At 42.6% G+C, this 18,981-nt stretch overlaps 1 protein-coding gene and 1 long non-coding RNA gene across 4 annotated transcripts in view; one reads left to right on the forward strand and one right to left on the reverse strand.

Annotated features, from left to right (window-relative positions):
• EGLN1 (egl-9 family hypoxia inducible factor 1) overlaps positions 1-8,675 on the forward strand; it is a 55,728-nt gene extending 47,053 nt beyond the window's left edge. The window contains exons 2-5 of one of the 3 annotated variants that reach the window (XM_011287220.3): positions 439-558; positions 3,667-3,803; positions 6,450-6,517; positions 8,099-8,675. In XM_011287220.3, the coding sequence (XP_011285522.3) occupies positions 439-558; positions 3,667-3,803; positions 6,450-6,517; positions 8,099-8,163 (390 nt within the window). In that variant the 3' untranslated portion in view covers positions 8,164-8,675. The remainder of the gene's footprint in view (positions 1-438; positions 559-3,666; positions 3,804-6,449; positions 6,518-8,098) is intronic. The other 2 variants (XM_023240414.2, XM_023240415.2) reach the window with 2 other exon arrangements.
• Positions 8,676-8,903: 228 nt separating this feature from the next.
• On the reverse strand, positions 8,904-18,319 carry LOC123380756. The gene is made up of 3 exons (XR_006586910.1): positions 17,855-18,319; positions 15,039-15,131; positions 8,904-14,115 (listed from the first exon to the last, which is right to left on the reverse strand). It is a non-coding gene; the product is annotated as an uncharacterized LOC123380756 (long non-coding RNA).
• Positions 18,320-18,981: the final 662 nt, after the last annotated feature.

The raw sequence follows: 18,981 nt of genomic DNA on the forward strand, positions 1-18,981 counted from the left end.
CAGTAATAATGTAAGTGTTCTTTGGTTGAGCTCAGGGATGATAGAAGTCTCCCCTGGAGCAGAACAAAGACTCATTTGATCTTGATTATCAGTACGAATGAAGGTGAAAGTAGTTCCTGAATCCTTCTGACCTTTGGGGTTTTAAGCAAGGGCACATGGCTTGTAACAGCCAAGTGATACTCTCTGATTCTTCGATGTCAGTTCTTCCCTTCACCGTGAAGCAGATTTCCCCAGGCTTTGGATTACTCACCAACCTACCTTTGTAGTCTTTGTGTCAACGTAGAATATCTTCGCCTTTTCTTACCTACAAAATACGGTTTTTGTTTAGGAGAATGTAAGTGTAAAAGTAGTCCCAAATCAGAGATTTCTTTTATAAAATGTTTTCCTTTTTATTCATGTATGTATAGACTTTTAAAACCATCATCGTTATTATTACAGGCTATGGTTGCTTGTTATCCAGGCAACGGAACGGGTTATGTACGTCACGTTGATAATCCAAATGGAGATGGAAGATGTGTGACATGTATATATTATCTTAATAAAGACTGGGATGCCAAGGTATGCAGCTTGCTTGACCGTTCTTTTTTTTTTTCTTTTTTTTTTTTTTCTCATAGGTATTAAGACTCAGATTCTTCTTAGGTGAGACTGTCTTTCACACATGGAATAGTTTAAAATTTCTTAGATTTGTTCTAGTCTTGGGTATTAGGAGTGGATCTTTGTAAGTGAAATCTAATAATATGTCTCAAAAAGTGGATTCCCTTGTTTTCAGATATTAGAGCATTCATCCAAATGTAACATTTTGTTGTTGTTGTTGTTTTTTCTCTTTTAAGTAAGCTCTACTCCCAACGGGGGGCTCGAACTCACGACCCCGGGATCAAGAGTCGCATGCTCTACTGATGGAGCCAGCCAGGTGCCCCCCCAAATTTAACCGATACCAAAATGTATTTAATTAAAATATATACGTTTTAGTGGCTTTTATAAAAAACACTTCTGAGAACACTTGTTTTATAACGGCTTTTGAGGGAGATTATATATAAATAATTATTATGGGTTATTTCCTACTTCTTGTTGCAGAGATACTGTCTGGCATTGGGTTATTGAATTGAATATTGGAGGCAGGATTCCTTCTCTCCTGATTATGGAAAAACTAGAAGTTTATCAGTGCTGACAAATCCTGTAAAACCTACTAGAGTTTACAGTACATTTTCTCTTGTTTTAAATATTTATTTCCTTATATTAGCCTGAGTTTCACTTGAGTTTAAATGATTGAAACCTCAGAAGTGTGTCATGCTTTGTTACTGCTTTGTAGGTTGTTTAAACTAATTTTGGGTTGATTTTTTTTAAATCTGTATTTACTTTTATTGAAGCAAAATATTCAAATAGAAAAATGAACACATTGTATATAATAGCCCTGTGGATTTTCAGAGGGAACACACCTGTATAGCCAGGGTAATTTTTTTTTAATGTTTCTTCATTTTTGAGAGAGAGTGAGTGAGTGTGTGTGTGTGTGTGTGTGTGCGCGCGCGCGCGCGCGCGCGCGCGCGTGTGCATGAGCGGGGGAAGGGCAGAGAGAGAGGGAGACAGAATCTGAAGCAAGCTCCAGGCTCTGAGCTGTCAGCACTGAGTCTGACATGGGCCTCGAACTCATGACCCATGAGATCATGACCTGAGTTGAAGTCGGATGCTTAACTGACTGAGCCACCCAAGTGCCCCAGTAATTTTTAAAAATCAAATAACCTTTAAACACTTCCCTCCCACAAACAAACATATACACAGAAATGGAAAGCACCAAGTCTTAATTATGTAAAAACCTAGTCCTATCCTAAATCATACCCTAAAACCTAAGGCATGCTCACAGTGTTGTTCTAGTAATCTGTGTTACACTGATTTAAAGATTTTCCTCTGGTTTTGCCCAAGTTCAAAATGAAGGTAAGTTTTACTACTAAGTAGATGTTGAGGCATTACAACGTGCATGGTTTTTCTATTACAGCTTTCAAAGTTTAAAAGAAAGAAATTTGGTCATTCACCTTGAGCCCAACATACAAAACAGATTGATGTCACTTCGGTTAAAACTTAAAAAATATTTCTCCCCAATTCTGTGAATATCTTGACAGCTAGAAATATGTTTGAACAACTCCTAACTTCTGTATTTTGTTAGGTTCTTTCTAGGCTGATCTCCTTTTAATTTTGATATGACCTAGCCAAGGTCATTAATACGTAGTTTCTAAATTAGTACATAAGAAGAAAAAAGTCATTAGGATTTTTGTATATAGATCTAAAAGCTTCCATTGCAAGATTACACTGAGTATGTACAGCATGCCAGACATCATTCTGGATGCTGGAGATAGACCAGAAATAGAAATAACCCTCATGGAGCTTGGAATCTAGTGGAGGGAACAGATGAGTACATTAACAATTGCTTATGCCCAGTGCAGGATAGATTGCTGTGGGACCACGTAGGGGGCCACCTAATTCAGGGTTCAGGGAAGGTTTCCCACAGGGGGTTGGAAGCTTTAATTACCTGTTTTCAAATATTTTCAGCAGATCACCTGTGATATTCCCAGTGACTCCAGTCAAAGGGCAAGGGGAAGAAAGGATATGTTCTCGGTCACAGTCTAGAGATTCTTTAGATGTTTGCATGAGTGCCACGGGAATCCATCTGAAGAGAGCCTGAGGGAGGCAGGCCAGGGTACACAGTAGCTCAAATTTAACTTAAGGATGAGCCTGATAAACAGCTTGTCTACAGATTCTGGGCATAGGCTCAACCTCCTTGATGTCTTGATTAAGTATGAGTTCCTTTCAGTTTTAGAATCTACCTGCTTAGGAGTTCAGTTCTTCAAGGGTAAAGAGCTACTCAGTTGGGTGGGTTTTGCCTCACTTTAATTCCCCCCAGATTGTAAGTACCACAAGGACAGCATCTGTGTGCACTGTTCCCTCCTCTGTCCTGAAGGCCCGGCACAGGTCCCAGCACAGTAGACACTCGGTTGGTATGGGAATAAATAGGTGAGTCCATCTGATCCCAGATAGAGAAGGATGTGTATTTGGGTGAATAGTAATTATCCTTTCTGGATGGAATCCAGTGCTGTAAGCAGCTAGCCATCAATGTGTGAGGCCCAGTCTTGCAAGGGAGAGCCCCCATTTCTAATAAAATGACCGCAGTGATGATCATAAATGAGGACACTTTCTACTGATAGGTTGAATTCCTTAAGTAAGAGCCATTAAATTTGTGACTGTCCTGTTAATTACTGTTGAACGTTAAAACACAGTAAGCCCTTTATTTGACATACTTAACCATTTATAGTAATTGAAACGGACACATTTTTAAAGAATAGGCTAATTAAGCATATCATTAGCATACCTAAATCAGAAAGGTGTAATGACTAGTTCTTAAAACTTCCAAGTGTCATGTTTAAGCCTTTTGAATTCAGAATATTCATCTGTTTCACCTAATATTTACAAAAAAAATCCCTAAAAAAAATGAATTTTTCCTCATATCATTGCATGTACTTGGAATCTCCGCTCCTTTTCATACCTTGTTAATTGGAATGTATTTGTGAATAATCCAGTTAAGAATTTTGATTCTGAAATGATCTCCCCCCGCCCCCCATCAATTTAATTTTATAGTATTCTTACTCTCATACTCAAATATTTGGCTCTTTTCCTTAGGTAAGTGGAGGTATACTTCGAATTTTTCCAGAAGGCAAAGCCCAGTTTGCTGACATTGAACCCAAATTTGATAGACTGCTGTTTTTCTGGTCTGACCGTCGCAACCCTCATGAAGTACAACCAGCATATGCTACAAGGTAGTATTCCTTTTAAGAAAAATTTGGGAAAGACTGTGGTAGAAGAGGAGGGGATAGATAGGATATACTTGAAAGTTTTCTGCTATCTTCCTGTTCTCGAGTAATCTTTATCATAATACTTCAGTCATAACTTTTAATTTGGATAATTTTATATGATTTATTCCCAGTTCAGTGCCAAGCGTTTGTGACTTTCTTTGCACAGCCACTTATGTTTAGGCTAAGAAATGGAAATACAGGCCATCTGTCTCCAGCCCTGTCTCCTTGTCTTATGCATCTCTAACTACTATCCATTCTGCAATTCTGTGATAGTCATTTGGGGGATAGAAGGATTCTACAGAGAAGGAAAAGGGCAGTTTTTTAAAAGAGAGTGAGGGAGGAAGAAGAGGGATAATGTAGAAAAATTTTACAAAACAGAAAAATCAGAAGCACTCAGAGAGTAGAAGTGAGGAGGAAAAAGTTGCCATGTGTGGGAGTTCACGTTAGCCAAGTAACTCTTCAGCTTTAATAATAAGCATCTGTGAGCCTTATTATATATTCTTTCTGCCATTTTCCTACATTGAAATGTTAAGAGTATTAAAATGGAAGATGTTGCGGACCTCATTATAAATATTTATAGAAAAATAGCACTGTTTTTCAGATACCCACTTTTCATTACGGAAGGGACCTTGAGCATCATGGTAGTGAATTACCGGCATTCAGTGGGTAGGTGGGGGCAGAGGAGGCCTAGCCTCAGATACAACAGGAGAAGAACGGGCTTTACCCGGTGATGCTGGTGTGGGCCAGCCCCAGTGTGGCTCCAATTCCAAAGACTTTGTTGTCATCTCTCTTTTTCCTTCTTTGCATTTTTTTTGTTTGAAGTAATCCCTATACCCAGCGACCTCCGAGGTCAACAGTTGCATGTTCTACCGACTAAGCCAGCCAGGTGCCCCTCTTTTCTTCCTTCTGAGCTGTGTTGCCTTTAACCCTGATTCACACAGCTGGTAGCAAGCCTTGTAGTTTGTGGTAAGAGATCCTAAGAAGCCACAGATGGAAACCAGGGGGGATCCTGTCCCATCAGATGATGTGCCCGTCCTGACTCTCCCATCTCTCTTGCTGGCACCCGCTGCCCGTCTCTGCTCCTGCTGCTTCTTTAAAACCCCTTTGACCTAGAAACGGCTTCATAGACCTTCCTTTTTATGGAATCTTGAGTATGGTCTGCTTGTATCATTTCTAGATAAAGAGTGGACATTTTTAGGTAGTAAATGCCAAACAGCTGTGGAGAGTAGATGCTACAGGACGTTGGAAGAGGGAGAGAGTGGCATTAATTGGAAAAGATGGACTAGATGAGCCAGGTGTCACAGTGAAGAGAGGAGCTCAGCTGGGCCCAGAATGACCAGAAGCGCAGAGTTCGTGTGAGGAGGATTCTTGAGTAGGTTGATGGGAGGTCAGGGCAGAAGAATAGAATGGCGTGTGAGTTTCCAGCTGTGTTCTGGTGAGGACTGCTGGCTAGAGAAGGGGTTGATCCAGATGGGAGGACTCCGATTACTAAGTAACTGAAAATTTGGGGCAATATCTGTGCACCTTTCCCATTGCCAAGGCCACTGGGAAAAATAGAAGAGGCTACATGGTTATAAGGGTGCTGGAGCTCTGGAAGGAGCAGAGTCTGCAAGTCAGGAGGCCTCATTTTGACCTCCTTGTTGTCACTCAGCAGCTGAGTGATCTGTGAACCTCACTTTGCCCAGTTGTCCAGACTCCCAGACTCTGACTCTCCTCTGCCTTTGACTCCTTCCTTGAGACGCCTACACGATTCAGTTCTCATTCAGTTCACATTCACGGGCTCTTCATTCGATCCGTGTTGCTCCCCAACCAGGGAGCCCTGGCCAGAATCTGCATGATGGTTTCACTGCTGTGTTCTAAGGAATTACCATTTATAGGGTGTTTTTACTTCCTGTGTGTGTGTGTGTGTGCACTTTGCCCATTATTGGTACCAGAAGCTGTAACTGTGCTCTGTAGTATTTGATAAACCAGAGATTCTTCCTTTATTTGTGGAATGAGCTCTTCCAATTAAGTGAAGTTTTCAGAGGAATGGAGTTTAGCTAAATAAACTTGAAATGTTAAAACAGAGTGTAATTGTTTTGGTAAAAATCCTGAGAACTCTTAGCATAATTTGAAGTCTTTCTTGATGGCTCCAGGTTATAAACTTGTAAACGTCCCTCAGTCTTTGCGGTAATTCAGCGACGTCCTCAGAAGCGGTTCAAACTGTTAGCCCTCCTCCTCTCCACAGGACCCCAGGCCTGGGGTTCCGTTCTGCGGAACTTAATGCTATTGATAGTGTGCTTTTTCTGTAATAGCCAGTTCTTTTACCTTCTTATTGTCTGTTTCCGATCTACTGTGGGCTTGCAAAACAGATAATCAAGCAGGTTAAGTAGGTGGTAAGAACATCATAAAAACTCATCAACTTGGCAACATCACTGTTAGGTGCTCTTGCCCTCTGCTATACTCTTGAGCATTGAGCTTCCTGGAGAGGTGGGTTGTTATCCTCTGAGATCATTCAATTTAGGCATTACTTTGGCATTACACGTTTTAATAGGCTGTTGGAAGAGCTTACCCCTTTTTTTCTTCCCCCCGGTGTGATCATTCTTAACCCTATTCTAAATTTTCTTGTAGGTACGCAATAACTGTTTGGTATTTTGATGCAGATGAGAGAGCGCGAGCTAAAGTAAAATATCTAACAGGTAAACATTATTTGGGGCCAGGGTCTACCGCAGGGAAAGCGCCCGCAGTCAGGCGGTGCTGTCCGTGAGTGTGAGCGCAGACACAGCCTTTATTAATACCACAAAGACTTGCTCCTTATTTCTGTCAGATTCCTTAATTCCCTTAGGTAAAAGAGGACTTCTCTGAAGCTCTCTTCATTGCTATCATTAACCAACAAAATTATTCAAAGATTAGGAAAGTTTGAGGCAAGAAACCTTCAGAAAATTATTCAGACACAAGCTGAGTTTTTCTGTGATTATATCCCTTTCAATCGCAGGCTGCCAAACACTTTTGATAACTGCCATCTGGCTTCCTCTCATGCTCCTTTTAGCAGGAAGTTCATAAGTATGCTTTCCTTTTTATTTTTTACTTTTTTTTTTTTTTAAAGTTTATTTATTTTGAGAGAGAGAGAGAGAGAGAGAGAGAGAGAGAGAGAGAATCCCAAGTAGGCTCCGCACTGTTAGCGCAGAGCCCGACACGGGGCTCCAACCCACAATGAGATCATGACCTGAGCTGAAACCAAGAGCTGGATGCTTAACCGACTGAGCCATCCAGGCGCCCCAGTACCCTTTCCTTTTTAAAAGTACGTGCTCTAATGAATACGTAAAGAATCCAGGTTTTCCACATTGAATGGGAATTTGTGAAGAACATTAATACAAAGGAGATGAATTGAAATGCTGAAACCATTAAGTGAGGCGTGCTGAGTCTGTACCTGCCAGTGGTGTCCATGGACCAAACACACTTGCACCAGATCTGAAGATCCTTCGGTGTGCTGGCCTCCCCCGCTGTCCCTACCACAGACTCTCTCCCAGGAGAAGTGGTCTTACTTTTCTAACAGATGGACCACTTCCTTCTTTAACCCTACCCTATATCTCCAAAGGCTGCTCAGTGCTCCCATTACTGATTAGCTGTATTTTCATGAGCCGTCGATAATCCCACATCAACCTTTTATAAAACTATAAAATTGGGGGCGCCTGGGTGGCTCAGTTGGTTAAGTGTCTGAGTTTGGCTCAGCTCGTGATCTCATAACTTCTGAGTTCAAGCCCCGTATCAGGCTCCGTGCTGACACCTCAGAGCCGGGAATCTGCTTCGGATTCTGTGTCTCCTCCTCTCTCTCTGCCCCTCCCCTGCTCACACTCTGTCTCTCTCTCAAAGGTAAATAAAACATTAAAAAAAAATTTTTTTTAACCCTATAATTGGATGTTTGTGCTTTTCAGTTCTTATTTGTGGCAGAACCCTAGTGGTGAGCTTTCAGTGACAACACACTGCTATTTTGTAGCAATTCACATTGCTTTTGAAGTGAAAAGGAGATAAAATCATGATCGCTGTAGAGAATGGCTTTTCCTTTTGAAGGTTTACTAGTTCAGAGTAATGCATCAGTTACAACAGTGCTGCGGGTAGATTTTAAGAGTGAGAGTGTGATCGTTTTCAGGGGATGTATGTTTGCAAAGCTGAGGCATGGTGCACACTGTTAGCTCAGTGGGAAGCAGTAACAGAAGCTATCTGGTGCTTAATGAATGAGTAATAATTGTTGTGTTGTTTTTTTCTTTTTTGCCTTGCAGGCGAAAAAGGTGTGAGGGTTGAACTCAATAAGCCTTCTGATTCAATCAGTAAAGACGTCTTATAGAGCCTTTGATCCAGCAATACCCCCCTTCACCTACAGTAATTGTTGACACGATTTGTTAACTTGTGAATACAAATAAGTGGGATAAAGACACATAGACAACCAGTTGGCATTTTAATAAGGAAACAGAAACAACTTCTTTGTGTTGCATCAGAAGGAAGATCTGGACTGCGTGACTTTGTACTGCATGATCGACTCCAAACCTGTGATTGCTAATGGGAAGAGTATAAGCCACCAGCTGACAATGGTATTGACATCTGGACATGAAATAAGTGCCCTCGGTAGAATTTTTTCATTCTTAATATTTTGCCAGATCTGTCATCTAGATGAGTTCATTTCATCGCTCCCTTTTTTATATAGTCAAGTTTGAATTTGAAGTAATTTTTGTATGATCAGGTACAATATATCAAAACTGAACTGAGAAAAAATTACAGTATTATTCCCCAAAATAGCATCGATCTATTTTTGTAAACTTCTTCGTACTATTAAATTTTGCCCTAAAAGACCTCTCATAATGATTGTTGCCAGTGACTGATGATTCCTTTCATTTTCTTTTTACCTAACGTAAGAAAAGGAGCACTTTACTCACCAACTAAAAAATCAGATTGTTTTGTAGTCCCGTCTTGTACACTAATTTGAACACTTAAAAATTGCTGCTGTCGTTTTTTTGACATTGTTAATGGAACATAACAGTACAAACCATCACCATTTACTACTACAAATAACTTTCAGTTCACATTTTATAAGAAAAAATACCCAGAAGGCTTTATTTTTTAAGTTAGAATTTTTACAAGACTTAAGTGACTGGCACTAAATGAACTTGATCTGCCCTCCGCATCAAGTTCCCGAGATAAAGGGCTTTCTCACGCTTTCAGGTATATTCTGTAGATGTAGAAGGTAACGTCCCCTTCCTAAGAGCTCTCCTTCCCAGCCAGTCAGTCGTACTTCCGATTTTGCTGTTATGTTTTCCTCCTCCTGCGACCCATGTGATGTGCAGATCAGAACCTTGCTTCTGTTGGATGGCGTCGGGGCGGGGGCGGGGGCGGGCGGACAGAGCGCCAGGGCTGAGCCGAGGTAGTGCAGACCAGTGCTGAGGCAGGTATTCCCTAGGCGTGATACTCGCCTCCTTGTCAGTACTGGAAGGTGTGTGTTTAGCTTAAAAAAACAAAAGAAGTGGAAAACCAGATGATTTTTTCTGTTTTATGATTTTTCTTTTACTTTTCAGAAGAAGAGGGAATATTACAGTATCACACAAGGCCTCCCAGACTTCTGTTTTTTGATATATGAACTGGGATGGATACATTAGACTTCATTTTCCTGGGCGAGTCTTTAGCAGAGCCCAGAGGGTGGTATCCGTATTTAACGTGAATTAGGGTCTAGACCTTGCCCACTTCAGTTTTCTATCTCTGTCCTTAATCTTTGCCAAAATGTGTGTACAGAAATATTTCTGTATATTTCAACTTATGACGGTTTTAGTATCTGTATAGTTTGTATTCAATTAGAGACCTTTTCTATGGAAAGCTCAGTAATTTTTATTAAAAGATTGCTATTCATGTAAAACATGAAAAAAAAATCTAGTGAGACCAACAGTGTGGACTTAGGGTGGGGTTAAATATTCAGTATCGTGATCTCACTTAGAACTTGGAGAAAATTAGAGCTTATGGTTGTTTTTCCTTGCCCGTGTTCAGTTTTGTTCCACTTCCTCTCTCTGTTCCAGATAATGCAATGTAACATCTCTCTAGTAAGTGCCTCTGCCAGCCGGACCTGGGAGAGCAAGCTGTCTTTGCCATCTGGTCTGCGTGCGGCACACTGCACTCGGCCTTGACTCAGAAACACTGTCATGTTTAGGTCTAGTGGAGACTGTTCTGTTGATGGGGGGAGGGGGGGGTTGTGTGATTGTCAGGGTGGGAGCCCCTGTGTCATTCACATGTGTGTCTCTGCAGTTGTGCAAAGTGTCAGATTCTACTCTATGTGGGTTGTGCTTTCCAGGCAGGTCTTAACATTTGTACTTTTCGGAAAATTTTATCTAATTCCTTGGAGATCATTGTGAAAGGATCAAGGAATCCAGGAGAGCCATTTCTTTAATATCCATTTAAAACCTGTTCGTTTCATGTTAGCGGGACCGTTAACTTGTCACCAAACAGGACTCTGTTTAAAACAAAATTTAAAACTACTTGTGGCCTATATATGTTTAATCCTAGTTAAAGACAAAGCTTCTAATGCTGTTTTTCATTGAATACATTAACCGGCTGTAAAACACAGACCTTTATCAACAGCAGGCAAAGAATTTCAGGATTCATATACAGATAGACGGGAAAGTCATGTAATTTGAAAAGCAGTGTTCCGTTACGAAAGAGCTCTCAAGTTGCTTGTAAAGCTAATCTAATTAAAAAGATGTATAAATGTTCTTGAAAAATTATGGTTGTTATTTCCAGCTGTCTTTTTTTTTTTTCTTTCGGTTTTTAAATCTTTTATCCTACACGGACAGTCTTATTGGGCCCTTCTATCAGATAATGTGCTTTTCTATCACACATCTCTGGCTCAGTCCAGAATGTCTGGGATGACTTTTTATTATAAATGATAACGAGGGAAAGAGAGACAACAGTAAACACAGGAGTCTAAGAATCCTAGAGACGTCCTGGGGGTGATTGGCCTGTCCATGGGATCCATGAGCTCTCCGTTTGGATTCTCAACAATTGGATTCTTGCCCTTTCAACAGAATTTTTAAAACTACCCTAACACCAGGGCTGCTGAGTATATCTGTATCACCCACTCTGCAACAAACAAGAAGGGGCATCAGGCATAGATCTATAATTGTCACAGGTGTCCTATCTATGTGTGCACAAAAGTTTACTTTGTGTGGTCATGGACTAAAATATAAGAGCTCTTGTCGTGTGAGATCAATAGACACGTTCCATTATCTCTTATCTAAGAAACTTTTAGTGTGGTGTTCTCATTATTTTCCAGCCTCTCTTGGGGCATTTGGATAACTGTACTGAAATAAAGCTGGGTGGATGAAAGGAGAGGGCAGATGAGTCTGAGACGAAGACTGATTAAATTAGGTAGTGTTGTGAAAAGAGCACAGGACTGACAAATCTCTCTTCAGTTCTGGCCCAGGAACTTAATTATGTGACCGCTGGGGACTTCTTCATCTGAAAATAAACACAGTAGCTCCGGACCTGCAGAGCTGTGTGAGACCTAATGAAGTACAGATTATTTCCCAAGGTGCACATGGCCCAAGGATGGAGCGCTCCACTGTGGCTGTAGACTCCGATGGTCAGTATTTGTACCGTACATTTAATAATGGACTTGTAGACTGGAGTTTCTCTGTTAGTTTATAACCACTCAGGAGTAAATGCCCAGTCTCCACTACCACATCTGAAGTCAGGAATCTGTTCCCCAAATTCTGCTGTTGGTTTTAATGCATATTCTTTTCCTGATCCACCAGCAAGTAAATTTCACTTGAAATAGGGCAAGTGCCCAAGGATAAACCATTGGACCAGTGATGTTCGTGAAGGGCCTGGCCTCACGAGCTGGAAAAAGTTTTGTAAGGAGAAAACAAGAAGAAACCACTTCCCAAGACAGGTGGAGCCCTAACAGCTGCCAGCAGCCAAAGCGCCTTCTATCGAACGGGTGATCTTTTAACTCTAAACAAGGTGTAAAGTTTATTAGATAGGGCGTTACTGGATCAGGTCTTTTCATTGGGATTAGGACCTGTCCTGCCAAAGTTAATTACTGTTATTATCGAGTTCCATAAAATCCCTCTACATTTTTTTCCCTCATAACCAGCAGAGTAGGCCAAGCAAACCTCATCTCCGTTTAGAATTGCAACAGGATAGCGCAGTGATTGGCTCACAGTCACGGAGCTAGTAAGCGGTAGTGAGCATCGGCTTTCCTTTCCTTGTGTAACTTTTTAAAAATTATTTTTTAAGTAATCTCTGCACCCAGCGTGGGGCTCAAACTCCCAACCCCAAGATCAAAAGTGACATGCTGTACTGACTGAGCTGTCCAGGCGCCCCTGTTTTCATAGTCAAAGCTATACATGTACATGTAGCCAAGTCAACTTGTTCTGTAAGGGTTTTTAAGGAAAACAGCCCCTCCTGTTCTTCATCTGAGAATTTAACTCTTAACATGACTCTTTGGGTTTAATTAGTGGCCAGAAGAGGTCTAAGTAACATAAGCCCATTGCTCCATGTTGGATCTTCAGTGTGAGACCTTATGTACTGACCGGTTCCCCACATGAAAGATAAAAATGTAGGTTCCTGTCCGGCCTCCCTCACCATCCCCGCCAAACATGTACAGCACGCCTCCATACCCCCCCATCTTCCTTTTGTAATTCTGTCGTAACCTAGATCAGGTTGATAGTCAAGACTACTGGTGATATTCAGAGCATGGTTTACACGGAGGAAATTGTGACGACTTTTCTTCCACAGTTTTTGCTTTTATCCTGATGTCCTGATTTTTCATACTTTTCCTGTGGCTTCTAACCTGCAGCAGTCCAGAGCGGGTGTCCTCTCTGCCTGGTAGACAGCCGTCTTCCTGAGGTCTCCTTTGCCCATTGTTCTGGAGACCCCCTCCACCACTCTCTGTTGGGTCTCCTGTTTCCTGGATCCCTTATCTTCCCCTTTCTCGGCTGATTTCCTCGGTCTGGTAGAGCATGTCCTTCACATGTCTTCCTGGGAAAAAGAGTATGTGGGTGGTAAATTTCCCAAGACCAGTGTCTTTATTTTGCCCTCACGCTTCGTTGGTAACTAGAATGGAGCTTACCATTCAAGTTGGGAAATCATTTTCCTTCAGCGTTTTGAAGGCATTGCCTCACTGGTTTTAGGTTCCAGTGTGGTTGCAGAGAAATCCGAGGCCGTTCCTACTCCTCACTCTTTATATGTAGCCTGCTTGTCCTCTGTGGAAGCTCCTGGAATGATTCTTCGCCCCCGGGTCTCTGTAGTGTTACAGCATGCTTTAGCACGATCCTCTTTCTCAGCCAGTGTAGCAGGCACGCAGACTGTACCTTCACGCCCCACATTTGAGGATGTTTTCTTAAACTATGAGATTATTTCTCCTCTCCGTTGTCTTGCTCTTTCTGGAACTTCTGTTGTCCAGACAGGGCATCGACTGGTTTGTGCATATTGCTCTTAGTTACCGTGTGTCTTTGTCCTTTACTTGTTTTACATCTCTTTTCCAGTTACACCAACTGAGGGTTTGGTGTTAATTTCCAAGAGCTCTCTTTTCTTCTCTTAATGTGTGTGTGTGTAGGATACAATAACCTGTTCTATTTAATAGATACAGTATTTAACCTTACTTTGTGTTTAATTTTTCTCTTTCACGTTGTAAGTTTTGCTCAGATGTCATAATTCTTGTGCGTTCATATTTAAGGGGAGGTAGCTGGGCTTCTGGTTTTCCAAGAAATATTGGCAGCTACCTAAATCTGAAGCTCTTTCATAATCTTCCCAAGACCATACAGACAAGGAGAACCAAGTAAGTTCCCTATAACGCATACCTGCAGTGTAAGTGGGAGACACAGACAGAAGTTCAGCTTTCAGGAAAGCAGAGAAATAAGCATCCGAGGCCAGCATCAGGACCCATGTGAAGGCAGAGTCAGGTGGAAACTGTATGATGAGGGGACGAGGGCAAGAGGGGCCGAGTGGTGGCAGTACACGGGGGGAAAAGGCAGGGACCCCACCACGAGTGATGGAAATACAGTCCCGGCTGATGATGGTTCAACTTAAATGATTTTTTGACTTTACAGGGGTGCAAAAACAACACACATTCAGTAGAAACTGTACTTCGAATTTTGAATTTGGATCTTTTCCCAGGCCAGCAATACGAGGTACATTCTCATGATGCCGGATGACAGCAGCGGCTTCAGCTCCCGGGCAGCCATGCAATCACAAGGGTCGACGACACACTTCATACCATTCTGCACCCACACAGCCATCTGTTCAGCACAGCATTCAGCTGATTACATGAAACAGTCAACACTTTATTATAAAATAGGCTATGGGGTGCTTGGGAGGCTCAGTCAGCTAAGCATCTGACTTTGGCTCAGGCTGTGATCTCATGGTTTATGAGTTCGAGCCCCAAATTGGGCTCTGCGCTGATGGTACACAGCCTGCTTGGGATTCTCTCTCTCCCTCTCTCTCTGCCCCTTCTCTGCTCTCTCTCTGCCTCAAAAATAAATAAATTTTAAAATTAAATTAAATAGGCTGTGTGTTAGAGGACTCTGCCCAACCACAGGCTAACATAATTGTCCTGAGCCCGTCTAAGGAAGGCTGGGCTGAGCTAGGATGTGGTTCTAGGGTAGGTTAGGTGTATTAAATGCATCTTCAGCTTATGATGGGTTTGTTCCACTGTAAGTTGGGGAGGATCTCTGTACTGCTAAATCTGACACCAGTTCACCAGAGCACTGGCCACTGGGTCATCAAGAAGTTTGAAAGTTCATGAGATTGCAGGTGGCTGTTTGGGGAAAGTATTGTTTGTTGGAGGAGGGGCTGGATGGTAAAGTGCAAGAAGGAAGCGGGGGGAGGGGTGGGGGGGCTATGGGCAGGGGGAAATCACAGAATCAGAAGAGAACCACCCTCCCAGCTCAAATAGCAAAGTGTTCCCTCTGAGGAATACTGCATGTCACGGTACCAACAGAACACTCTGGAATCATACCCAGTAAGCTGCACAAACCCCTCATGTCTGCCTAGATAGAGCCAATTTTCTGCAAGTCAAGAGAAAGAATGCCTTTCAAAATGAGCAGAAAAAGGAAGACAACATTTATAAACACTGCCATAGGAAGAAGACAAAATGAGAGTCAATTCCAGCTGATGAAAAGCCTCTCCTCAACCAGAAGGCAGAGAAAACCACAAGAGCCAGGCTGAGTCAAATATCCTTACCCAGGACTTTGCAGAAATTAAACTTCACGCCGGAACTTGAACATTCAAAATGTCAGCACAGAAATGAAACAAAAAAAGAAAACCTTCAACAACCTGTAAAAAAATGAAAAAGACAAAATCATCTCATGATTAAAAGGTGAACAAGGAAGAACAGATTCAGGGAAGGGCAGTGAAGAAAAGTAGGAGAGCAGGCAAGGGTACACAGAGGAAGCAGAACGGGTGCACACAAGTGTGTGCATCGTGGTGCGCTCACACAGTGACGAGAACGGACGGGCTACTGATACACAGCCTCCCCTTGTAGATCGAATGGAGGTAACTGGACATCTGGCATTAGGATGCAACTGAACAAGTGTGGGTGGGTCTGTCTTCATAAATGAGTTCCCGGAAACCATTTATACCTGTGTAGGTACACACTTATATACTGAATTTTTTTTTTTTTTGAAGATTTTAAGTAATGTCTCCACCCAACATGGGACTCATCCCTGAGATCAAGAGCTCTACAGACTGAGCCAGCCAGGCGCTCCTCTATTATTTTAAATGTACACCAATACATAAAAAGAATCCTGTGAGGAATCTTGTAAGAACAACAATAAAACAAATACCCTCTCCATTTCTTTCGTATAAATGCAGATTTTCATACGTTTCATTTGTAAGGAATAGTTTGTAAACAGTGCTGCTGACCTGCAATGATTTGCATCTCTTAAGAGTATTCTAGCTTGAAAATGCACAAACTTTGGTTCTTCGGAAAGAGTCCGTGTTCATGAAGGGATTATTGAAAAAGCACAGAAGAACGAACTTGAGAAATGTCTAACTTAACACCACTTAACACCAAGAATCTGAGAGGCTCCTCTTTGTTCTTTTGGACCGCTGATGTAGGATCAAGCGACATTATTTGTGTCCCAGGAAGCTTCCAGACTAATCTATGATACGGAGCAAAGTGCTAGATGTCAGACAGACTCAAAGGAACAGCACTGTAATTTCAGAAATAGTAGGAAAATATAGGTCTTGCCTTGTCTGGAAGGCTTCCTGTTCTGAATTATTACCATTAGGCCCTATATGTGGGTTCCGGGTGTCTTTCTGGCAGAAGACTGTTCTGTTAGTGTATCCAGTGAAAGGCGAACTGAAAACAAGGTTGGGGAGGTGAGGGTGCCTTGTGCATCAGCCCTTGTTTGTTTGAACAAGCACACATTCTTGGCCTGCCGTTCCCTCCTCACAGGACTTGAGATCATAACCTGTCCTTTCCTTTCTATGAATCAGAACTGGCAGCTATCGTGCCAGTTGCTGGCAAGTTTCCTCCATTTCCTTTGGCTTCACCTTCAGTTTTTCAGATACTGAGCTTCCCAGGAGCGCCCCCTGGTGTTCAATAAACGAGAGGGTAAATTTGGCCAAGGGTAATTCCAGCACAGAAACAAGCCAACGGCAGCTGGTTTCTGTACTACAGTATACAACACTGTGAGCCTTAATGATGATGTGGTTCCAGAGTCATTTAAGAAGAGCAAGTCTTTTGCTCTTCATTTCAAAAGACACGTGATGATGAAGTATGACACGTAACAACATTCTGGGGGAATGTCAGAAAAGCGCTAATTACGTGACGTCCTTTTCTGTTAATTTTAACTCCCTGGGCAATTTAACCCGTAATGATAATTGTCACATTAGAGTTTCACTTCACTAGTCAACAACAACTACAACAAATTGCTAAAAAACCAAGACAAAGAATAACAGGAAACCCTTGCTCTTCAGTAGGAATTAAACTACAGAGAGCTCAGCTTTTTTCTCCAAACAATCCAATGAGAGGAGGTCCTGCACGTGCCCCGGGTGCAGGATCCCAGGGAGGTAGCAAGTCTGTAAGAAGATACAGCAGCTATTCCACTTTGACATTGGAATTGACTTAAAAATCCTACGAAGTCCGAAAACATACAAGCTCAGTGCTTTAGGACAATGGGACAGCATGAGACGCTCGCTCTTGTGTCTTCCACTTAGATACACATTTATAGTCTAAAAAGCAAGACAGGACTTTCCAGATTTGAAGTCAGGTTTGCTAGATAATGAATAGCCCTGGCTCTAAGAAAACACAGAGTTTTTATAAAGTCTACTCCCCTACCCCCCCCCCCCCCCCGGCAACCCATGTCCCCAGAGTGAAGGGTGATAGCATTTAAAGGTGGACCCAGAATTTCCAGCTGGTATTAGGGTAGGAAGTTTGCTTTTTTTAAGGAATAAAAAAAGGAAACCAACAGAACAGAAAATTGTTATAAATGACTGAGTTGGGGGTAACAGAATTCTTAACATTTTTTCTCAAAAGTTTTAATGCGAATTGAAGGCTAATTTCCAAATTTAAAATTAACTTCCCTTTTCTTGCCAGCCAACAGTCTTCCATCATCCCTTAAACCTGACCACCTCTTGATTTTACCAGCTGGCTCTTTCTCGGCCCATCCCTCTCTCATCCCGGCCAGTGCCCTTCCTCTGCCCATTGATGTCGCCCCCGGAGAATCCACCTGAACGCTTCTCAAACGTCCTTGACTCTCTGGCTTACAAATCTTTCCAACCCCCTCCCCCCACCTGAATCAAAAGATGTGCACTCTCAGGGGCCACACGAAGTGGAGAAAGTGACAGACAGGGTCCCCCCCCCCCCCGAAACTCTATTTAGCTAGGTCTGTCTGCCGTCCTTGTGCCGTTTTACCCCTCACATCTTACTCTGTTCATTCCGAACAGCTTACTTCTGCCAGAACAGTGTGGTGGTCTGTCTCCACCGCCTTTCTGGTGCCCCTTCGCTCTGCTCAGCCCTTTCCACCCTTCCTTACCCGGCTAGCTTGACTCACCCTAGAAGACCCAGCTTGGATGTGGTCTCATCCAGGAAACATCCCCTGAAGTCCTGACGTCCCCACAGCACCCAGCAGAGCACTTTCTGTGTTCAAATTAATCCGCTCTTGTCTCACTCCCCAACCAAGCTGTAAAACTTACAGACATGGGGCATTTTACTTTGTTGCCCCAGAACCTTGTACAGTTTTGAGTCAAAAAAATGCTTACCTGCACATAATTTGCCAAATGAAAATGATCCTCTGCGCAAGCATATATATATAACGGCATATACGCAACATAATACACATATTTGAAGTCCTTTATCTGTAAATATTAAGTACTATTTTTTAACTTCATACTTAAGAAATATTAAAACTTGTCAACACTTCACCAGACAAGCTAAAATGAAAAGGAATAATAGATAATAGTTAAGGTATTAGCTATTAATAGATAATAGATGGTAACAGATAATAGTTAAGACAGATGGATACCTGAAACGCTTCCATACTGCTGGCCCGAGGGTCCCCTGGCAGCATTTTGTAAAGCGAGACGTACATCTACCCTGCAGTTCCAATCCTGGGTATACACCCAACAGAAACGAGGAAGCACGTTCTCAGCAGCATTATTCCTGATAGGCAGCCCCAGATCGGAAAGAACTCCCACGCCCAGCAGCAGCGGAATGGATGAATGAACGCTGGCATATTCATACAAACGCCGCAGAGCAATGAAACAATGAACTTAGACATCTACACCGGCAGCAGCAGCGAGGAGAGTACCTTTATGAAGTTCAAAAACAAGCTCACCCACCCATCTGCGGTGACGGAGATGAAAACCGTGTTACCTTTAGAGGTTGTGGGTTCGGACTTCAGGAGTGGGCACCCTTGAGGACACCTCCTGCGGGAACCGCAGCGTTCTCTAACTTGATCTGGGCAGCAGGCGCCCAGGGGCCCCCCCGGGGAAGCTCACCCCGCTGTACACTGGGGATCTGGCCCCTTAGGAACACACAGGTCGTGTTGCAACAAAGTCGAGTAAAGGGAGAACCCGTGAACTAAACTCTCGGGAATATGCCAACCAACACGCTAGAGGCGTCGCCAGAGACAGAAAGTCGGCAGACGAAAGTATCTTCGTCTCTTTGCCAGAGGTGGAA

This window comes from Felis catus, chromosome D2 (genome assembly GCF_018350175.1).
Source record: "Felis catus isolate Fca126 chromosome D2, F.catus_Fca126_mat1.0, whole genome shotgun sequence".
NCBI lineage: Eukaryota > Metazoa > Chordata > Mammalia > Carnivora > Felidae > Felis > Felis catus.